Raw genomic sequence first — 24405 nt, forward strand, 5'->3', positions numbered from 1 at the left:
GGAATGATTTGGGCTTTTTTTCCATCAGAATTTTTTCAGAAACTGTTAGAGACAAGCAGCTGAAAACCATTCGAAAAATGAATCTGGCTTTTGGTGAAAATTTTACGGGCTTCACAGAGAATAAGGACTGTTACTACAGCTTTAAGGATGGCCCACAATGGCGCACGGCGCCCCGCGTTCCGAGCCACCATCGAGAGGCAGAAAACACCACATCATTTCTAAACTGATCGCTGTGTGGAGCCGGGACTGTCGTGAGCAATTTCTCTGGTTATCACAAGAGCTGGACATCAGCCATTTTCTGGCAGATTTCACTTTTAACAAGAGATTTGGTCATGGAAAGCCGCGCAGAGGCTTTGCGCGTCATGACGGAGCCGCTGATCGAGCGAGACAAAGGAACACCTCCGTTTCGGAGTGTTAGAGGACAAGTTGGGACATGCCTATCTCGGCTTTCAATGCTTACCAGCCCAGTGAGTATAAGAGAAATTGTGGAGAGCTGGGCATGTCCCAACTTGTGGGGCCATTGTGGGGCATCCTTAAAGCTGTAGTAACACTCCTTATTCTCTGTGAAGCCCGTAAAATTTTCACCGAAAGCCAGATAAATTTTTCGAACGGTTTCCAGCTGCCTGTCTCTAACAGTTTCTGAAAAAATTCTGATGGAAAAAAAGCCCAAATCATTCCGCCATTTCCTGACAATGAAAATCCGACGAGGGGGCTGGACCACTCCTCCCACAAGGCATGCTCACAGGCGAATGACGCAACCGACAGGCGTGGAAAAACTCACGCAAGCGCACGAAGGTTCAAGCTTGGCTGACGTAAAAACATATGAATCAAATCCATATAGTTTTTGAAAAAATAAAAAGGTATAATACTTTTCTCACAGACCTCGTACAGTGAGCGCAAACCTCCTTCCCTCCCTTCTCCGCCTCCACCTCCGTTAACCACATTTGTCTGTTTCTAAGGTAAGAACACTTAATAAAACTTTTTTCTTTTACTTTATATATTTTATTATGCACAGGTAAAATATATGTCTGTTTGTTAATAAAAAAGTATTTATTACAATAAACAGGACGTTAAAGTGCAAACTTCACTTTCTCCCCGAATGACATGAACAGGAAGCGATCGCAGCTCACAGCAACTCCCATTGAAAATAACAGAGAAACGACCTGAGCTTCTGGCATTTTTACATAAAACAAACACAATAACAATGTCTAAAAACCCAGTTAATATATCCAGGAGAGTTTTAGGCACAATATATAAAAAGTTTTATGTTGCAATGTTAATGCTGTTGTCCGTGTGCAGCTGTTTAAGTGCAGCCTGATGAAAGCGTCTCAGTGCAGTTCTCAATGTTAATGACAGCGCGCGTTTTTTTGTTTGGACCCGGAAGTTGAAAATCACATGATGCGTTACATCACACACAACCGGATTGGAGTTTCTGTCCCCTCTTTGCTCAGACTTGCTCTCAGACAACTCCTGGCTCACTGTTAGGCTAGCATTCCTTGCCAGGAACTTTTTGGCCAAGTTAGGAGCTTTTTGAGAGGGCTTTGAGTTACTTTGTGGATACAGCCCCTGGGCTTTTATCATTGGTGTGATTTTATTTCAGGTTTTTTCTTTGGAAAAAAGTTACATGGTCACATTTATGCTCACATTACTTCAAAACTGGCAAATAATTGATGCAAGAACTTCCAGTTTTCCCACATGGACTGTATGTTTTTGTATGCTGTAAATGCAACTTACCGTAGTTTAAAGTTTTCCCTTTTTTTTAAGTCCTTTTTTTTTTTCAAACCTATTTTCTTATAATTCTCCAGGGGATGAACACAACATACGTGTGTATGTACTTCGGGCACAGGACACGTGGTGCTGGTTTTACAGATTTGTCAGTGTATCGTTTCTGCTTCTTGCCATTATTTGTATCCACAGGATCTGCAGATGATGGATTGGCTGGTGGTCTGGATACCTCAGTCTGAACTTGGTGAAAACCAAATGCAGCTGGTGAAGTTGGAGGTGGGCTAGTTCACGTCTGAATGTTGGGAGTGAAGGGGGCTTTTCTGAGCCGATGTTAGCAACATTTGCCCTCATGTCGTTGCTGCTTTCAGTCTGTAGCACATATTGCACACATATAGACACACACTAGAGGCCAAACAGCAGTCATGCACTGGCAGTTGGAAAGAACCTCTGGTTTGGTGGAACTGTAGTCCAGGATGATTTGGAGCATCATTCACTTGCAGTCATAAATGCATCTCTGTGCAATGTGCTCATCAGTCAGTCAATGAAATTTCATGAGGCACACTCGGATTTTGGTCAAGGAATAGTGGTTTAATTTTAGTGCAGATCCAGATCCGGGTATGGATTCTGTCTTTGATCTTGATTTGTATGATAATGATCCTGCCTTAGGATCACATCTGTGATTCTGATGCCTTTGAACATGTAATCAGGGTGGCTGATTAGTCAATGGTCAGGTGTTTTCCTTTGATGCAGATTCCTTTGAGCCTGTAAACAGGATAAAAGCCAGGCAGACAAACAGCAGCAACAATATAAAATCTCTGGTTGCTGGGTGGGGAAGCGGCAGTCTGCAGGTTTGAGAATTGAGGATCAAGGCTGGGTAGGATTACTTTGAAAGAATACATGTGGATTACATGTATGCATGTACATACATTTGGATTACTTGTAATCTGATTACTTTTGGATTACATTTCAAAGTAATCCTACCCAACCCTGTTGAGGATGACAGGTTCAATTCTCTGATCACACAAGAAAATTACAAAGGTACCATTGAGCAAGATCTTTAATCTTGTAATGGGAAAAGTGTATTTTATGCTGAGAGAGAAATGTGTCAGTAACTGTTAAAAAAATTCCACCACAATCCCCAAGTTGCCCCCTGTGTGCAGCTGAGCACCTTGTATTAATTCAGGCTGTGTGAATGTGTAAATATGAAGCATCATTGTAAAACTGAAAGTCTGCATCACGTAGAAAAGCATGGCAGAAATGTAGTCCATTTACCATCAAAGGCAGAGATCAAAGATGAGAAAGCAGGATCAAATGTTAGCAACTTTGCTCAACACTTGAACATCAGAGTCAAAGGTCAGGAACAAAGATTAGCAATCAGACTCAAAGATCAGCAGTCAGAATCAAAGACCTGTGAGCCAGATCAAAGATGAGGGCTCAGACACAAAGATAAAGATCAAAGGTCAGCAATCAGTATGAAAGATCTGTGAATCAGATCAGGGGTGAGTGGCCAGGAGCAAAGATCCGCATAAAACGTCAGCAATCAAAGTCAAAGATCTGTGATTCAGATCAATGATGAGTGATAAGGTACAAAGATCGGGATCAAATATTAGTGAGTGATCAGGATCAAAAGGTCGGCAATCAAGAACTTAGAATTTAAGAGAAGAGATCAAAGGAATAACAGTCTCAAAATGAAAAAAAAAAATGGGTAAAAGGAAAATGTTAACCAGAATACTGAACCACAATGGAAGTATTTACTCAATATAGTACTGTTTGTGTCCTTTTTGAGAGTAAAACAGATTTTACAGAGTTTCGCTCTGTGCAACTTTCTTCATGAATAAAACCTTTCTGGATCAAAATAACCCACACAAATTGTTTCTGTATAAAAACTGAGCAAACATTCCACAGCATGCATTCACTGTGTCCCCATGACTCTACATGAAGACATGTTTCAGGAAGAAAATGTTCACGGGTGTCACAGAAAACTCAAAATTAGAGCCCAACCGATACAGATTTTTGGGGAGCTGATATATTACCAATATTAGGGAGCTTAAAAAGAATATGATACAGATACGTATATCTGCTGAATAAAAAATAGGAATAATTCCTAACATTTCACTGTCAAACTGGTATTACAAAGACATTTAAGCCAGACTTGATTTAACCCCTTAATGCCTACTGTCACATATATTCTACAATATTTGACTCAAATATGCAACATACCAAATTGACCAGTATGCCTGTTGTCGCAAATTTGCAACATACCATTATTATTATTATAACATTATAACATAAAGTCATTATCAAAATACCAAAATTACTATTTATTTTTTGTGCAAAAGTGAAATTAATAATCTCAACATTATTTACCATCTACTTAAAGGCAAAAACACACACCAAACATTTTTTATATACAGCTATATAAATTCAGGTGTTAAGGGGTTAAACATGTAATTTATTATAAATAACTGTAAATATAACTAACAACCAACCAATGTAGGTCACTCGGATCAGCAGTTGCCATGTGGCATCACTCAGCATTGGCATTAAATAGCTTGTCTATCTTGGCCTAGTCTAGCTGGTGGCATAGCATCCAGTGGCCTCTATTCACTGTAAAAAACAAATGCCAGCTTGATCACATTGCCTTAGTCTGTTGAAGCTAATGTGACCAACAGGCGATGGGGTCTCAGCCATGTCTGACAGCATTGTCAGTGCTTAATGTAAACCGCATGAAGACACCATTTCCAGCAGCCAAAGTGTTTTTCTGCATCATTTATTTGGTAAGTGTCTGCTTCATCTACATTCTTACAAAGTCATTTCCACAGGGAAGTGATGGTCAAGTGGTTAATGCTGCGGGCTTGTAACCAAAGACACCTTGGTTCCAATCCCAGTCAGACCTACAAATCACTCAGGGGCCCTTGGGTCCTTAATCCCCAAATTGCTCCTGGCATGTAGTGAATACCTTGCATGGCAGTATCCTGACATCAGTTTGGGAAGGAATGTGAGGAGTCGCTATAAAGCGCCATTCCCCTTACAAGCGCAATGTTAATTTACCATTCGCAGGGTTGCGTGGAGTTATTTAAGTAATTATTTGAAGCATAACCACTGTGAAACAATCAGAAAATAATGGTTTATTTCTCTGATTGCTGAAAACCACACTTGCTACTAAGTTCCATCATCCAACCATCCAGCAGGTGGATATTAAATAAGCAAAACAAAGTAGCTTTTATGATTGGTTTGGTACATCAAAATTCACCTGATTTTAATCAATTTGTCATCAATATGTGGCATTTAAATATGGAGACATGCAAGATAGCATTTATTATTTTTCAGTTACCATATCCTACTGGACTAATTTGTTTAGCTACAACCCCTGGCAAAAATTATGGAATCACCGGCCTCGGAGGATGTTCATTCAGTTGTTTAATTTTATAGAAAAAAAAAGCAGATCACAGACATGACACAAAACTAAAGTCATTTCAAATGGCAACTTTCTGGCTTTAAGAAACACTATAAGAAATCAGGAAAAATAATTGTGGCAGTCAGTAACGGTTACTTTTTTAGACCAAGCAGAGGGAAAAAATATGGACTCACTCAATTCTGAGGAATAAATTATGGAATCACCCTGTAAATTTTCATCCCCAAACTAACACCTGCATCATATCAGATCTGCTCGTTAGTCTGCATCTAAAAAGGAGTGATCACACCTTGGAGAGCTGTTGCACCAAGTGGACTGACATGAATCATGGCTCCAACACAAGAGATGTCAATTGAAACAAAGGAGAGGATTATCAAACTCTTAAAAGAGGGTAAATCATCACGCAATGTTGCAAAGATGTTGGTTGTTCACAGTCAGCTGTGTCTAAACTCTGGACCAAATACAAACAACATGGGAAGGTTGTTAAAGGCAAACATACTGGTAGACCAAGGAAGACATCAAAGTGTCAAGACAGAAAACTTAAAGCAATATGTCTCAAAAATCGAAAATGCACAACAAAAAAAATGAGGAACGAATGGGAGGAAACTGGAGTCAACGTCTGTGACCGAACTGTAAGAAACCACTTAAAGGAAATGGGATTTACATACAGAAAAGCTAAACGAAAGCCATCATTAACACCTAAACAGAAAAAACAAGGTTACAATGGGCTAAGGAAAAGCAACCGTGGACTGTGGATGACTCATACTGATTCATATTCAGTGATGAATCTCGAATCTGCATTGGGCAAGGTGATGATGCTGGAACTTTTGTTTGGTGCCGTTCCAATGAGATTTATAAAGATGACTGCCTGAAGAGAACATGTAAATTTCCACAGTCATTGATGATATGGGGCTGCATGTCAGGTAAAGGCACTGGGGAGATGGCTGTCATTACATCATCAATAAATGCACAAGTTTACATTGATATTTTGGACACTTTTCTATCCCATCAATTGAAAGGATGTTTGGGGGATGATGAAATCATTTTTCAAGATGATAATGCATCTTTCCATAGATTAAAAACTGTGAAAACATTCCTTGCAAAAAGACACATAGGGTCAATGTCATGGCCTGCAAATAGTCCGGATCTTAATCCAATTGAACATCTTTGGTGGAAGTTGAAGAAAATGGTCCATGACAAGGCTCCAACCTGCAAAGCTGATCTGGCAACAGCAATCAGAGAAAGTTGGAGCCAGATTGATGAAGAGTATCTGTTTGTCACTCATTAAGTCCATGCCTCAGAGACTGCACGCTGTTATAAAAGCCAGAGGTGGTGCAACAAAATACTAGTGATGTGTTGGAGCGTTCTTTTGTTTTTTCCTGATTCCATAATTTTTTCCTCAGAACTTGAGTGATTCCCCTATTTTTTCCCTCTGCTTGGTCTAAAAAAGTAACCATTATGACTGCCGCAATTTTTTCCTGATTTCTTATAGTGTTTCTTAAAGCCGAAAGTTGCCATTTGAAATGACTTTAGTTTTGTGTCATGTCTTTCATCTGCTTTTTTTCTACAAATTAAACAACTGGAAATGAACATCCTCGAGGCCGGTGATCCATAATTTTTGCCAGGGGTTGTATTCACTCACTGCAATTTACAGGGTAGATACAAAAGAGCTGAGGTGTAATAAGAGTGTTAGTGTGGCAATAATACTGCACTTTTCTCTTCTGAAATGCTTTGTGATCTTCAGTGCAATCATGACGGCATAACCAACATGAAAACAACTATTAGAACAGTCACTCTGTGCACATCATCCATTGGGGTGTGCATGTCTGCAGGGAGTGCAACATTCTGCAATGTTTTTGTGTGTGCAACCCTCATGAGAAGGTGTGGTGATGTGGACTAAACCCTCTTAACAACTCCTCAAGTGCATCCTGAGTCAGCTGTGTTTAGCTTTTCACTCTTGACATTGTGTGTCTGGTCTGCAGAGGGTTCAGGAGTGAGCTTTTAGGGTAACAATGCTGGGGTAAAAAAAAAAAAGAGAGATTAGAGTTAAAGGCTTTGGACAGATTCTGCTGAATACTTTTTTCAATCTTAATATTCAAAGCAGATGTAAACTCATCATATTCATGGCAATAACTGCAGTTTGGTAATTAAGCTTGTGTCTTATTCAAGGTCTGTGGCAAAACTACAGCAGCAGAATTTATGGCCACAAAAGCAGACATTCATTTTCATAAAGGTTCCTGTATGAAAGCAACATGGGGGACTGAAGTCATTTGTGTTTTCAGCTGCGGAATTTGTACACGTCCAAAAACGCTCGAACCGTCGGTCAACTCCACTTTCTGCAAATGTAAATGTGCGAGAAAAGGGCTGAGGTCCAGGCTCTCTGAGAAGTGTCTTCTCATCATTCTTTTCATACTTTTTCAGAGTCTACATGTTGAATATTAAGCTGCTGGAAGCAATGCAGATGCAAGGAAACACAAGGAGTACAACTGAAATCGGAATCAGGTCCTGAACAACAGCCAGGACAGACTTAATCACAGTTTCACGGATCCAGCACATAAATGACATCTGTGAAATGACTGAGCGTCGTTGGACTGCGTTGCAGGGGGGAGTTGGAGGCGTTAGTGTGACTTAGGACTACATGAGTATTAATGGGTTGACACCTTCGCCTTGACAGTAATCTCTACTTGTTTTAAAACTGAGGCTGCAGACAGGAGAGTAAAAGAAAAGGCATGAGAGGATTAATGTCCTTAAATCCTTGATGATTAGTAACAAGTCTTTGGGGAAGGAAGGCTGGAAAAAGGAATGGAAGAGCGGAGGAACCAGTGACATGCCATCATCAGAGAGAAAAACACTCATCTTTTCTGTTTCATCGTATCGATGACAGACTTTCTGATTTAACAAAACTGTCCAACTACAAACCTATTCACAAACAGCAGCCTCACAATACTACAGTTCAACTGACCAACATACTTTCACTTTCAACTGAATGGGAAAGTGAAGGCCCCAATGGGAACCCTGAACACAACATGGCTAACGGGGCTCTGGCGAAACCAGAAGTCATCAACAGTGGATCAGGCGGAGGAGGTGATGGCTTGTAACCCAGCAGCTGTGAAGGCGGATTTAAGGCTGCTGGAGGTCCTCAGACCCTGATCATTTGGGATTTCCCAGCCGCTGGACCAGGCTACGGATGTGTCAAAGGGCTGTGTGTTTTGCCGGCCTGCAACATTCATTCCCACGTTAAACAAAACCACGCACAGGCGTCTCTACATCGATCCTGGATGTATATTTTTTCCTGTGTCCACTATCCCGTCTGGAATTGATTCTAGAGACAATCTTCCTCCTCACTGAGGAATTGCCATCAAGGACATACAACCCTATACAATACCAACCCAGTCTCACTGCAAGTGTGATTCAGCAGCACGAAATATACATTAATCTATTGGTTTGTGATATTGTGACGAAAAGCGCCTCATTTTCATCACAGCAGCACAAATTCATTCTAATTCATTCCGTGATGGCTGCACAAAATTAAAAGTGAAGTGTTTGGGGGGGGGGGGGAGTAGCAGGATTAGGTTATGGTTAAGGTTATGGTTGGGGGTAGGAGTAGGATTAGTAATAGTGAGTTAAAAAAAAAAACCCGTCACAAAACTTTTACTCATTTTGTCACAGGAGCACGAAAAAAAAACAACCCGTGAGACTGGGCTGACAATACCTATAGAAATGGTAAATAGACTGTATTTATACAGCGCCTTGCCATTTGCATCAGATGCTGCCAGATGTGCTGCCATACAAGGTACTCACTACACACCGGGAGCAACTAGGAGATTAAGGATCTTGCCCAAGGGCCCTTAGTGATTTTCTGGTCAGGCTGGGATTTGAACCGAGGAACCTCTAGTCTCGACCAATAAAGCACTGGCACCGCTGGACCAGACGACCTATTACAGGACTTACAAACTTACTTAGTTACATTACCAATGGTGCTTTTCATTGCCTTCTCAATACTGCTCAATCATGATTTTTGGCAATATTGCCCTGTTCTGATTAATCACTTACAGAACAGCACCTTGCACAGCTTTCACCATCCTGCTCCACAATACACTCCATCAACATGGACTGAATGTTCATCCTCCAGCTGAAGGAAGGTGTACGTCTGTTCAGACTTGACAACGTTGATGATGACATAGTGTAGATGTTCCAGTCAAAGAATTGAGAAGACCGTAGAGACCAGTTAAACGGCTCCAGATTTCACAGCCTCTCTCTAAGGAGGCAAAGCTGCTTTCCCTCTGCTGGCCTCACGTCTTCATCCTCCCTCCCCGTAACATCTGTCCTCTCTGTCACTCCGCTTCTGCACTCATCTTTTCTTGCGCTCTCACCGTCTCTCCATCGCCAGCATAGTACACACGTGCATCACAAGCCGATTTCACGGGACATACTTGCTGTCAGAGTCAATCACGACAGTTTAGATGGTTTAGTGTGCCGTTTGGTGATTTAGTGGTGGTCAACGTGAGGTTTCCAGTGCTGAGTCCGGTCAGTCTGTCCGTCTCAGGCCACATGGATGCACATGTTGGAAAAAAAAGTTCAGGCTGTATGAAGGTGACTGCAGGAATAAAGATGGATGTGGGAGTGTGAGGGGAAAAGCGGGATAGAGGACTAAAGCTGAAAAGAGCAGAGAGGGTGAAAGATGGAAATAAATATCAGTTAGCAGAGGAGGTTGGCAATGAGTGGAGCAGATCTGTGAAACAGGATGCAGTAAATTTTGGTGACTGTTGCTCATGTGGCTGGAGTTTAGCCATCAGTGTCATGTTTTTATTTATGAATGGCAAACATGACAATGAACCCCAGTTGATGTATTTTTATCCAAAATGGAAGAACTTTCATACTTTAAAGTGAAGCTCAAGGCGTTTGATTTGGGTTGAAGTTGCATATGGTGCATTTATAAACACACAGTGTTGTGTGCAAAAGTCTTAAGCAGCCAGGTGTATAAATGTGGTTTTGGGTGTGTGTGTGTGGGGGGGGGGGGGGGGGTCTCCTATATCAGTATGTCAGTAAAAGATCTAATTCTAAATTTGTGCATATTTACAAGAAAAAATATCAAAGATTAGAGAAAGTTGCTTGCAGATAATTAAAACCCTGATATCCACTGAGGTTGACCACCAATTTCTAATTTCACAGAAACAATATGCCAAGTCAAGTCAAGTTTGGGAGCAATCGCTGGTGCCACATGTCACTACATCCACCACAAAATGGAGCCGCCCATGATTCTGGATGACAAACACACAGGAAGACATCCGATCCTGCCCCACCTCTCGAAACTAACCATCTGTCTATAACAACCAGGTGAAATGTGGGCATCCCCTTGACCTTCAATGGGCACTGGGGTCCTCAATACTGGAGCACTGGCTTGCTGGATCATATTCAGAGAAACACGCCACACAGCCAAATTCTCGTAGTTTCCTCACAATGCAAGTCATGCGCCTCATCTGAGTTTCCAAATAACGCTTCATTTGACAGAGTCATTCCAACTGTACCTGAGAATCTCAGAAGAAACCTAGTACCAAAGACATCTAGTCATCACCTTGGGTCACTGGGTAATGTCCACGTCTCGCAACAATACGGTAAGACAAAGTCTTGGACCTTCATTCTTCTGCAAAGATATTGGCATTGACAAACACCTCTGTCCAGTGATCTCATGACTCCATAAGCTCTTCAAAGGTGTCTTTTCATATTCAGAGGCGCTGCCAAGATAAGTGAATGTGTCCACAAGTTCAACACTTTCACCACACACACTGATGTTCGAGTCCAGGAAATCAGTGCGTGAATGTTATTCTTTATCCAGAACAATTGCAAATCCAGACACTTTGATAATCTCTTCAGCCAAAATAATTCATTCTTTTTTTTTGATGGTAAAGGATAGCCACAGTCACAGTATGTGTGAATTTTTCTCTTCAAATAACCCTGCAACTTCAATAAAAAAAAAAATCAAAGTCTTTTCTATATTTTATGCTTCATACAATTACAAATGCTCATATGACACAGTTTATGAAACATATCATGGGAATTCCATTTCAATCCAGTTTATGATGTATGGCTAACAATAAAAATGTACAAAATCCCATTTCGGTTTAATAACGGATTTCCACATGGTGGGATTTCATCTCTAAAATATAAACACCGGGTCTTAAACTTTTTTTTTTTTTAGGAGAGCCAGTCAAGAAAAAGCTGCGCCTGAGACTCGAGAGGCCCGTCAGAAACTGAAGTGACCCACATCGTTGAGAAACACTTCACTAAAGAACTTCCACATGGCTGCTGAGTTCACAGTAATCACTGTTAAAGAATAACAACCTGATATTACTGGATGCAACAGCAGGCAAGAGGCAGGGGCTTAAGTGTGCACACGTATGCACACAGTCACAGACAAATATGTGTACTGTCAACATGCATGCGCACAGCTGCACGCAGCCTTCGGTGTTTGAACCAGTGCGAGATATAAATCACACTCCTGCCAGATGCAGTGATAAAAAAGTATGTGCGTGCGTGTGCGTGCACGCACGTGTGTGTGCATTTGTGGTCAGTGCTTGCGGTGAGGCGCAGTAGAAAGTCTATTTAACATGAGGCATTAACTCTGCTAATAACACCCAGATGACCAGAAACAAACAGGAGGATGGTGCAAATGTGCGCACATGGGATGTGAATGCATCATGACTAACTTCCACTCAACGGAATATAAGGTTTTCCCAAAAAAAAAGCCCATGTTGAGGTCTGAACATTCCCGTCAGAAGCCCCTAATTAGAGTGTGCATCTACAACTGAGTGCATGTGTGTATGTGTGTCAACATTATTGTTTGTGGTGCTCCGCATCCTGTAAACAACACAGCGTCACACCTCAGCCTGACCTTTACGTCAGCATCAGGTTTTCTGTTCCAAAGGCTGCACAAATCGAAGTAACATGAGCCAACAACAAATTAAGTTTAATTATGATTCAGCTGAGGAGAGCAGTCACCATTGAGGAAAGATTTAATTGCTCAACTGTCAGATATAATATGGTGGAACTTGTCTGATGTGGTGAAAGAATCTGTCTCTCTGTAAGTCAGTTGTTCCCTTACTAGGGGTGGAGATGTGTCACATTCTGCAGTGACTGAGTATGTTTTCAAATGTGTCTGTTCTTCTATCTTTCAACCAAATACACACACATAAAAATTGATGGATTTCACTGGGGTTGGGTGGATGGAAGACATTTTGTCCAAGGAGGTTCTGATTCCATTTGAGAGCTGATCCATGTCTCATTCTGGCTCTTAGATCAATTTAATGCCTTCATACCATTATGAGATCAGCTAATTAGTTTAGCCAGTTTCTGCTACAGTAATAAACCACCACCAAGCAGTGACCTCGGTGGCCACCAGACCTGAGCTTTGGAAATCAAAGAAACTGACAAGCACATTTCAAGTTACGCGTAACTTCATCCACACCTGCTCCTAATTTCATCATGCATGTGATGATGAGATTGCCATATTTTCTGTAGTATAAGTCATGTTTTTTGTGCATTTTTTACTAGTTCTGGAGGCCCTGCAACTTATACTCTGATGCAATTTATATACTGAAAAATGACAAAATTGTTATTAATAATAGTAATTTTAATAACTATTTATACAGGACTTTCCCGGGAATCAAGGCAGTAAACAAAATGCACTCCAATAATAAAAGAATAAATGTCAGTAATAAAAGGTACATTACAGCAATCCACAAAAACCACAAATTAAAGAGCTGTAACACAGAAAAGGGTCTGACTTATACTCCGGAAAATACGGTACGCCAGGCAACAATCCCAGATATGTCCAGCAGATGGCAGACAGGTGCATGTGTGTGTGTGTGTAATATATATTACTTAAGCAAAACAACATTGCTTTTTGGATTGATCTGGTGCATCATGGTTAATCAAATTTCAATCACTTTATCCTCATTATATTCCCTATTAATATGTAGATGTACAAGATTGTATCATGTTATTTTTGAGTTATCATGTTAATCAAGTTGCATTTTTTAATAGCCTTGTAAAACTTTAAAGATTGTTGGAATTATTAATATTGGAAGAAGACAAGAAAATAATGGAAAAACAAGAGCACAAAGAACAACAGGGGATGGGCTCTGTCTGTCTGTCTGTCTATCTATCTATCTATCTATAACCCCTGGCAAAAATTATGGAATCACCAGCCTCTGAGGATGTTCATTCAGTTGTTTAATTTTGTAGAAAAAAAGCAGATCACAGACATGACACAAAACTAAAGTCATTTCAAATGGCAACTTTCTGGCTTTAAGAAACACTATAAGAAATCAAGAAAAAAGATTGTGGCAGTCAGTAATGGTTACTTTTTTAGACCAAGCAGAGGAAAAAAATATGGAATCACTCAATTCTGAGGAAAGAATTATGGAATCACCCTGTAAATTTTCATCCGCAAAACTAACACCTGCATCATATCAGATCTGCTCGTTAGTCTGCATCTAAAAAGGAGTGAACACACCTTGGAGAGCTGTTGCACCAAGTGGACTGACATGAATCATGGCTCCAACATGAGAGATGTCAATTGAAACAAAGGAGAGGATTATCAAACTCTTAAAAGAGAGTAAATCATCATGCAATGTTGCAAAAGATGTTGGTTATTCACAGTCAGCTGTGTCTAAACTCTGGACCAAATACAAACAACATGGGAAGGTTGTTAAAGGCAAACATACTGGTAGACCAAGGAAGACATCAAAGCGTCAAGACAGAAAACTTAAAACAATATGTCTCAAAAATTGAAAAATGCACAACAAAACAAATGAGGAATGAATGGGAGGAAACTGGAGTCAACGTCTGTGACTGAACTGTAAGAAACCGCATAAAGGAAATGGGATTTACATACAGAAAAGCTAAACAAAAGCCATCATTAACACCTAAACAGAAAAAAAACAAGGTTACAATGGGCTAAGGAAAAGCATTCGTGGACTGTGGATGACTGGATGAAAGTCATATTCAGTGATGAATCTCGAATCTGCATTGGGCAAGGTGATGATGCTGGAACTTTTGTTTGGTACCGTTCCAATGAGATTTATAATGATGACTGCCTGAAGAGAACATGTAAATTTCCACAGTCATTGATGATATGGGGCTGCATGTAAGGTAAAGGCACTGGGGAGATGGCTGTCATTACATCATCAATAAATGCACAAGTTTACGTTGATATTTTGGACAATTGAAAGGATGTTTGGGGATGTTTCAAGATGATAATGCATCTTGCCATAGAGCAAAAACTGCGAAAACATTCCTTGTAAAAAGACACATAGGGTCAATGTCGTGGCATAGGGTCAATGTCAATGAGTAGATCTGATTTGATGCAGGTGTTAGTTTGGGGGATGAAAATTTACAGGGTGATTCCATAATTTTTTCCTCAGAATTGAGTGATTCCATATTTTTTTCCTCTGCTTGGTCTAAAAAAGTAACCATTACTGACTGCCACAATCTTTTTTTCTTGATTTCTTATAGTGTTTCTTAAAGCCAGAAAGTTGTCATTTGAAATGACTTTAGTTTTGTGTCATGTCTGTGATCTGCTTTTTTTCTACAAAATTAAACAACTGAATGAACATCCTCCGAGGCCGGTGATTCCATAATTTTTGCCAAGGGTTGTATTCGCTGCATTTTACATAATGTCTGTCTAGGCTTTTCCAAATAGCAGAAATAACAATGAAAATTATTATTTCTGTTTCCCACAATAGACTCGATCAATGTGTGCATTGTGTACATCCAGATGTAAATCCATTTTTCTGAGAATTGGACAATTCTCAGAAAAATGCTTTTAGTATGAACACATTTAGGCAACATGATAGTATTAAACTGATTTTATTCACTTTGGAGTTGGACTACCAACTCATAGACCTGGGTTTGAGTCCAGGTGTGTCTGTTTCAAGCTACCTTAACTACCTTGGACAACAGAGTTCATTTGCATTGTCTCAGTGCACCCAGCTGTAAATGGGTGCTGGTCTTAGCCAGGGAAGTAAGCCAGTATGGACTGGCATCCAGTCTGGGGAAAGTGGTAAACTCTCATTGGCTTCATGCTATGGTTTCTGGGGATAAGCACCAGCACGGTGGCCTGCTGTGCCTGTATCAAACATTGGCTCTCTTTTATTCACATGAGCAGAATTTAATTGTAATAAAAATATTTGAAAAAGCACAAATCAAATCCCAACCTATAATTTCGGGGGATTGCAAGCAAGACTGTGAATTGTTCGGCGGTGGTGAGAAGATGCAAAGTGGTGTGCGGTGTGTGTTTCACTGCTTCATCTGAAGGAACAAAGCCTTGCTGCTCAGTGCTTTGTCGTTCCAGTTGTGATTTACGGTCGCTGACTTTCTTGCAGTGGTTTCAGGTGAGAGTCCCTCCTACGGCGGCGCTCTGACTTTATTGCCATCTCTCCCAGTTTCTCCCGATCAAATGACAAAGCTGCAGAGAGACGGCGATTATCTCGGACATGAATCAAACCAGCTTTTGTGTCCTGTCACCACCCATCCTTACCCGTCTGTCTGTGCGTGTATCAGTGTGTCGGGTTATCTGTCGACCTGGATGTCTGAGTCTCTCTGCCTGCACACCCGTCTGTCTGTCTGTCTTCACGCTTCACCTACCTGTCTTTATCTTCCCGTCTGTCTGCATGCAACCTGACCTCATCATTGTCTCTGGTCTTTTTCAGAGCGTGACTGGTTAGACGACCGACCTCCAGCCTGATTAGTGTGACCTACCGCAGAGCGGCTAGGACACACAAACATCCACGTTTGCACACGTGCACGCCAGCACATGTAAACATGAACACACTCTCTCACACAGACACCTCATTCAGCTTAACGCTGGCCCTCAGCCCCAGCTCGAACCGCTAACTCTCCGCTCGTCATCACCCCAAAGCCGTCAGCGTTTTACGACGCGCAGTCCAATCTGACGTACTACGTATGTGCAAAAAGATCCGCTTCTGCAGGCACGGCAAGCTTTTTGCTTCTTATTTTTAGAAGTTTATATCACGGAGGATTCTTGGAATATGACAACATACCGACATATATATACACACACGTGCATACGCAGACAAAGAGCTATAATTACGCTCTTACACCATAGAAGGGAAAGTCGTGGAAAACCCAGCGGTGCTGCGGAATGAGAGGTGCAAATAGAAAACTGGGTGACTCAAATTCTAGTGGCTACACACCAGCCACATGCATGGATAAAAACACAGGGTTCAGCCACATGAAGCCAGAGGAAGCAACGCGAGCGTGGTGACACGGTCGGATGTGTAAAGATCTTCTTTTTTTTTTATTTGATTGCCATTCTTGATGTACAGTCGCTGCAGCTGCGATCAAAGGAATTCTTTCAAGCGTTAATAAATGAACCCGTTCTTCTCCTACACGGCCCTAAAAAAGATTCAGGCAGTGAAGCTGCTCCTCAGGATGTGGGCCGAGAGGAAATTTATTTCATTGTTTGCTCAGATTTTAAAGGCACTTTTTATCTCTTTTTTTAAAACAGGATTTTCAGTGCTAACGTTATATCATGTCCTGATTTGTACCAACTTATTTTTTGTTTATTTGTTTCTTTTTCATATGCAGCATGATGTGAAAAATCTCAGGCACAATACATAAGAATTCTAAAGCAAAGATGCTACAAATTTAAAGAAAATGCTGTGGATGTAAGATGGTTTACAACAAAGAGGGCAATTAAGCATGAAAGACAAAACTACTGAAATATCTCTGGTGAGTTCCCACTACGCTTAAAGCCAAATTCATTTTACAAAATCATCATTTTAATCAATTCATTATTGTTTAATTATCTTCCCTGTTTGTTGTTGTTGTGAAATCATGCATGGGGTTGTAAACCGACAAAGTAATCAGGTTCTTACTGAGCTAATATATCCTGACAATTCTTTTGGGTCCTCCCTTTTTAAGGTCACCACACCAATATGGAGCCGCGTGTTAATTTGGTTAATAATAAAATAATAAAAGTTTTATGCTGCACGTCCTTCCTGGTACAACTCCATCTGCACATGGAGAAAGGGTCTTGAACCAGGAACCTACTATACTGGAAGTTAGTGTCATTAATCTTCTGTCCATTCACTAACTGATTAATTGGTTTGTCAGCACTAATTTCAATATTTTTTTAAAGCAACATCATCAATATGTTTGTCTTGTTGTTTAAATATGATTAACGTCATTATTCCACCTGTTTCCAAAGATGGAAAAAACAATAAGGGGACTCATTAGAAGGCATACCTTCATAAAGCTCCATAACTCACGATGATAAATAACTTTAAAATGTCCTCAATCCATCCCTGTAACCACAGCCACCACAAATTTTATATTCCAGGCCAGGTGCTGCCTTTTAACCAGGTTTTACAAAAATGACCTGATGAGTAATTGTGACAGCAATCCCACAGACAGATGTGAGTGAAAACAGATCCTGCACAGCAGAAGTTCCTCCTCACATGGACCCAACCAGCCGTCAACTGAATGTTAACGTCAGGTTAATTGTGCTTTGCTGAAACATTTTCATGCTGAATTTCATGAAACACATCAAAATTATCAAAAGAATATGTGATTTTATTGCTGTTTTAAAGGAAAATTTGGTCTTGGACACATGACACATGATTCATTGATCTGCACATAACTGATGGTGTAAACAACGAAACAACTCTGGATCAAAACAACTTTGGATCAGTTGATCAATTTTAATTGCTGCCTACTCCCAAATTCTGCTTAACATCAAACTTTCCTTTTCTCACGCCCATCTACCCACGCACCTAACAGACACAGAGTCATCCATGAGCCGCCCTCATTAACCGATGCACTGGCGGCAGGAGTCAAACCTGGTTGCTTGTCCACCACACTGACCTTTGTTTTATACTGAACCACATGCAAACACTCTTTTTTTTCTACACACCTCAGAGCCACTGGAGCTAAACTCAACGATTAATGACTTTCCCACCCACCGCACAGCGTGCACATGCTGAGCTGTAACGATAAGTGGCTTTGTGGACCTGGTAAGGTCTTAATGTCTCTGTTAATCTCCCGTTCCTCACTACAAAGGCCGCGGTGCGTGGGCCGACCTTTTCACTCAGCGGAGCGACTCTGTCGAACATTATATCCCCAATCACCAAACATCTCATCAGGCTCCCTTTGCCCCACTGAGTACACACGCACAGGGCAAGCACGTGCAGCAGGACCGGTCCAAAACATCCTGAAGAATGCTGGAAACACAATTACTGAAGCTGCCTGTGATTATTTATTTAGACTGTAACTGCTGTGGTGTGATTTTACACTTTACATTACAGTACAGTCCATGTACAACACCCCTGTTGTTCTTGTATGTTCATATTATCATGCCAAAAACTTCAGAGTGGTACTCTGAAGTATGCCAGTCAGTACTTTGGTACTGACTGGCATACTGTGCACAACACAATCACTGGTATATATGTTCTGCGTAGTTTGCAAACTGGGGCGAGGTAAGAATTTCTCTTATTAAAAAAACATTTCTGCAAACATTTTGGAACAACATTCTAAACCAGTCGCGGCTGCTTGGCAAAATATTATATTTTATATTTTGAGTTAGGATTACAGCTAGGATTAGAATAAGCATCTGAGTTATGGTGTCGTTTATGTAAAATAGATAACGCGATTGGAAATTTGAAAATACTTCCAATGTAGTAGCACAATTCTGATATGGTCCAGGTCCCACTCGGGAATAGTTCAGAATCACAATCACTGTTGTATGGCTGGGGGGCCTGGCTGCCTTTTTGTTTCTGTCTTTTGTTTTTCCTTCCAGGTGGCTTGCATTTGGGACTGAGTGGCTGTGTTGCTGAGGTTATCAGGACCTCACCCTGATCACCTGCGGCTCGTCAGGACTCACAGCTGAGGTGCATCTATATGGATTGGAACATGGTGGCATTTAAGACTGGAGTATACAGTGTGTATTTGTCAGAGACTCGACCTTGTGACCAGACGGGTGAGATCGTCGTCTCGGGAGCCATCTCATCATCAGTGGATGCAGAGAACGTCCAGGGTTTGATGCACGGTCTGTGAAAGAGGAGGTGGGTGAGGTCTCACGCTCGTCAGCACACTTCCTGAGGTACGTTAGATTTTGTGACTAACATTTATACAGTCAGTAAATGTGGTGTCCCTCACACCTTTATTATATTGAGCTGTATGTTAGTCATGTATCGGCTTCCACTGCAGTGGAGTTTTGTGAACTGGATGTTCCATGCCTGCAGGTTGGGAAGCTGATTAGTAATCAAGCCAGGAAGTGTTTGCTGTTTGTACACCTTTAAGTGGTCTCTCTGTGTGTAGAGTGTGGACTCACATAATGGTTCCTTCTTTCACAGACTCTGTTTGTTGCGGCCACCTGGGGGGTGTCGGCGGGGTCCTTGGGTCCGAACAGCTTCTGGCTCCGGACCGTTAGCGCTGCTGGGAGCGCACCACGCCAGACCGCACTTTCTTTTGTTGTTTTTTGTATCACTGTTATGCATTAAATTCAGTTAGCCTTTGTACCGTGCTCTGCTTATTTCATACTGGGTCCTTCAAACGCTGGTCGGTTCTCCGAGCTGCGTCCGACACATAACAATCACAGCATGGAAAATCTATATTTTCAAGGAAGAGATAACCACCCTTTTTTTCCAAAGCTTTTTTTCTGTTAAATATATCTAAAATTTGCGAATTTATTGCTGGCTCAGAGGGGTGGCTTAGTGGTTAGCACTGTTGCCTCAAAGCAAGATGGTCCTGGCATCACTTCCCATATGGTTCTTTCTTTGTGGAATTTGCATGGGCTCCTTCCAGGTGCTCCAGCTTTCTCACATTTCCAAAGGCATGCAGGTTAGGTGAATTGCTAACTTTAAATTGACCATAGGTGTAAACGAGTTTGTCTGTCTATATGTGGTCCTGCAGCCCGGTATCATGCTTTATTTTTCGTGTTCCCGTCACAAAAGTCATATTTTTTGATGCTGTTTTTTTTTCTATTTCTACCCTCTCCCTTCCCTTAACTCTAACCAGCCCAGACACCCCTCCCCCCGCATCACCCCGCATTTTGTGCTCCCGTAACGAAAATGCGCTATCACAAACTACAAATTAATTTACTTTTCATGATGCCATCAGGAAATGGCGTGAGATTGGGCTGGGCCCTGGGATAGGCTGGCTTCCTTTACAGGGTGTACCCCACCTTTCACCCTATAACTGCTGAAATAGGCTCCAGCGGCCCCCACCTGTGATCCTTGATTGGAGTAAGTGGATATAGAAAATGAATGAATGAATTTTATTGCCAAATCTAATTAAGTAATTAGGTTTTAGTTGATATTTAGTTAAGTTATGGTTGTAATTGATATTTAAATTATGGTTGTAGTTCAAATACGGGTGATACATGTGCAGCATTTTATAAAAATAAAAAATAAAAAACTCAGCCCCATGTGACTTCGGCCTCTTGACCTTCATCCTAAACAAGCCCCTGAATTAATCTGCCCCTGTTTACAATCAAACACCTGCACAAAAATTCAATTTCGACTTTAACTGACATTCTGGCATTTATTTAGTATGTATTTATCTTGTATTATGTATTATTTTGGTCACTGGGTGTACGTCATCATTCGAATAAAATGTAAGTCAGACTGTATTTTTAGGAGGGCGGCAGCCTGAACGTTTCGAGCCTTGTTGTTTGTTTGTTTGTTTGTGTTGCTGGTGGTGGATAAAAGCGTCTGAATCGTACCTGGAGGTGCCTGAAGGCGGCGGTGAGCTGAGTCATGTGCAGAGTCAGACACCTGGACGTACATCTGGCGCTGCGGATTTTCTCCTCCGCGTCCTCCTGCTCCGCTGAACTCCTGCGAGCGCGCGACACCGACAACAACGCCGCCGCACACAGGAGGAGAACCGGCCCGGCCCGCCGGAGTGACATCACACCGGGTCCAAACAAGAACAACAACAACTAAAAACACGTACTGCTCGGGAATTAAGTTCGCCAACTCTGCGTCAAACTTCGCTCTTTCTTGTCCTCGTGTCGCGCGCGCGCGCGCGTGTGTGTATGTGTGTCAGCTGCTTCCTGCGCTCGCGACCACAAGTTGAGAACGGGAGAGGCTGCGCGCGCGAAGACAGAGGAACGGCGGCTCCACGCCCCTCGTGGGGACACGCCCACCAGCGGCACACGTGCGGCAGCGCGCAGTTCTCATCACTGTGGTCACTAAGCAACTCACATCATCATCAGCGTCATCATCAGCGCCATTAGTGTTCTGATAACTTCATTCACCGGTGAAAAACACAAGAAGTTGCATCATCATCGTCATAATCTTTGTTATTGTCTTCATAGGTGCACAGCACATGCACGTACACCATAAGTCATGATCATTGTTATACAACCCCTGGCAAAAATTATGGAATCACCGGCCTCAGAGGATGTTCATTCAGTTGTTTAATTTTGTAGAAAAAAAGCAGATCACAGACATGACACAAAACTAAAGTCATTTCAAATGGCAACTTTCTGGCTTTAAGAAATACTATAAGAAATCAAGAAAAAGTTTGTGGCAGTCAGTAACGGTTACTTTTTTAGACCAAGCAGAAGAAAAAAATATGGACGCACTCAATTCTGAGGAATAAATTATGGAATCACCCTGTAAATTTTCATCCCCAAAAAACACCTGCATCATATCAGATCTGCTCGTTAGTCTGCATCTAAAAAGGAGTGATCACACCTTGGAGAGCTGTTGCACCAAGTGGACTGACATGAATCATGGCTCCAACATGAGAGATGTCAAGTGAAACAAAGGAGAGGATTATCAAACTCTTAAAAGTGGGTAAATCATCACGCGATGTTGCAAAAGATGTTGGTTGTTCACAGTCAGCTGTGTCTAAACTCTGGACCAAATACAAACAACATGGGAAGGTTGTTAAAGGCAAACATACTGGTAGACCAAGGAAGACATCAAAGTGTCAAGACAGAAAACTTGAAAACTGCCTGAAGAGAACATGTAAATTTCCACAGTCATTGATGATATGGGGCTGCATGTCAGGTAAAGGCACTGGGGAGATGGCTGTCATTACATCATCAATAAATGCACAAGTTTATGTTGATATTTTGGACAATTGAAAGGATGTTTGGGGATGATGAAATCATTTTTCAAGATGATAATGCATCTTGCCATAGAGCAAAAACTGCAAAAAACGTTCCTTGCAAAAAGACACATAGGGTCAATGTCATGGCATAGGGTCAATGTCAATGAGCAGATCTGATTTGATGCAGGTGTTAATTTGGGGGATGAAAATTTACAGGGTGATTCCATAATTTTTTCCTCAGAATTGAGTGATTCCATATTTTTTCCTCTGCTTGGTCAATCAATCAATCAATCATTTTTTTTTATATATCACAACAAACAGTTGCCCCAAGGCGCTTTATATTGTAAGGCAAGGCCATACAATAATTATGTAAAACCCCAACGGTCAAAACGACCCCCTGTGAGCAAGCACTTGGCTACAGTGGGAAGGAAAAACTCCCTTTTAACAGGAAGAAACCTCCAGCAGAACCAGGCTCAGGGAGGGGCAGTCTTCTGCTGGGACTGGTTGGGGCTGAGGGAGAGAACCAGGAAAAAGACATGCTGTGGAGGGGAGCAGAGATCGATCACTAATGATTAAATGCAGAGTGGTGCATACAGAGCAAAAAGAGAAAGAAACAGTGCATCATGGGAACCCCCCAGCAGTCTACGTCTATAGCAGCATAACTAAGGGATGGTTCAGGGTCACCTGATCCAGCCCTAACTATAAGCTTTAGCAAAAAGGAAAGTTTTAAGCCTAATCTTAAAAGTAGAGAGGGTGTCTGTCTCCCTGATCTGAATTGGGAGCTGGTTCCACAGGAGAGGAGCTTGAAAGCTGAAGGCTCTGCCTCCCATTCTACTCTTACAAACCCTAGGAACTACAAGTAAGCCTGCAGTCTGAGAGCGAAGCGCTCTATTGGGGTGATATGGTACTACGAGGTCCCTAAGATAAGATGGGACCTGATTATTCAAAACCTTATAAGTAAGAAGAAGAATTTTAAATTCTATTCTAGAATTAACAGGAAGCCAGTGAAGAGAGGCCAATATGGGTGAGATATGCTCTCTCCTTCTAGTCCCCGTTAGTACTCTACCTGCAGCATTTTGAATTAATTGAAGGCTTTTTAGGGAACTTTTAGGACAACCTGATAATAATGAATTACAATAGTCCAGCCTAGAGGAAATAAATGCATGAATTAGTTTTTCAGCATCACTCTGAGACAAGACCTTTCTGATTTTAGAGATATTGCGTAAATGCAAAAAAGCAGTCCTACATATTTGTTTAATATGCGCTTTGAATGACATATCCTGATCAAAAATGACTCCAAGATTTCTCACAGTATTACTAGAGGCCAGGGCAATGCCATCCAGAGTAAGGATCTGGTTAGACACCATGTTTCTAAGATTTGTGGGGCCAAGTACAATAACTTCAGTTTTATCTGAGTTTAAAAGCAGGAAATTAGAGGTCATCCATGTCTTTATGTCTGTAAGACAATCCTGCAGTTTAGCTAATTGGTGTGTGTCCTCTGGCTTCATGGATAGATAAAGCTGGGTATCATCTGCGTAACAATGAAAATTTAAGCAATACCGTCTAATAATACTACCTAAGGGAAGCATGTATAAAGTGAATAAAATTGGTCCTAGCACAGAACCTTGTGGAACTCCATAATTAAACCCTAGTTTGTGAAGAAGCTTCCCCATGTACATGAACAATTGTAATCTATTAGACAAATATGATTCAAACCACCGCAGCGCAGTGCCTTTAATACCTATGGCATGCTCTAATCTCTGTAATAACATTTTATTTGGTCTAAAAATTTTTTGCTTGGTCTAAAAAAGTAACCGTTACTGACTGCCACAATCTTTTTTTCTTGATTTCTTATAATGTTTCTTTAAAGCCAGAAAGTTGCCATTTGAAATGACTTAGTTTTGTGTCATGTCTGTGATCTGCTTTTTTTCTACAAAATTAAACAACTGAATGAACATCCTCTGAGGCCGGTGATTCCATAATTTTTGCCAGGGGTTGTATTATTCTAAGTCCCATTGTCGTCGTCATCATCATCATCATCATCATCATCATCATCATTCTAATAACTCCCATCACAGGGTTAATACACATCAGTAACATTATTATTGTTATTATTATTATTATTATTATTATTATTATTATTATTATTATCATCGCCGCTGTCATCATCAGCATCATCATCA

At 41.2% G+C, this 24405-nt stretch overlaps 1 protein-coding gene and 1 long non-coding RNA gene across 4 annotated transcripts in view; both read right to left on the reverse strand.

Annotated features, from left to right (window-relative positions):
• anos1b (anosmin 1b) overlaps nt 1–21239 on the reverse strand; it is a 110425-nt gene extending 89186 nt beyond the window's left edge. For 2 of the 3 annotated variants that reach the window (XM_034179591.1, XM_034179593.1), the window contains exon 1: nt 20886–21238. In XM_034179591.1, the coding sequence (XP_034035482.1) occupies nt 20886–21071 (186 nt within the window). In that variant the 5' untranslated portion in view covers nt 21072–21238. Of the gene's footprint in view, nt 1–20885 lie in introns of all 3 variants that reach the window. The other variant, XM_034179592.1, reaches the window with a different exon arrangement.
• Nucleotides 1450–9205, reverse strand: LOC117518463. Its single transcript, XR_004562995.1, has 3 exons — nt 9194–9205; nt 8318–8321; nt 1450–1566 (listed from the first exon to the last, which is right to left on the reverse strand). It is a non-coding gene; the product is annotated as an uncharacterized LOC117518463 (long non-coding RNA).
• Nucleotides 21240–24405: the final 3166 nt, after the last annotated feature.

The sequence above is a fragment of the Thalassophryne amazonica genome, chromosome 10 (genome assembly GCF_902500255.1).
Source record: "Thalassophryne amazonica chromosome 10, fThaAma1.1, whole genome shotgun sequence".
NCBI classification, from domain to species: Eukaryota; Metazoa; Chordata; class Actinopteri; order Batrachoidiformes; family Batrachoididae; genus Thalassophryne; species Thalassophryne amazonica.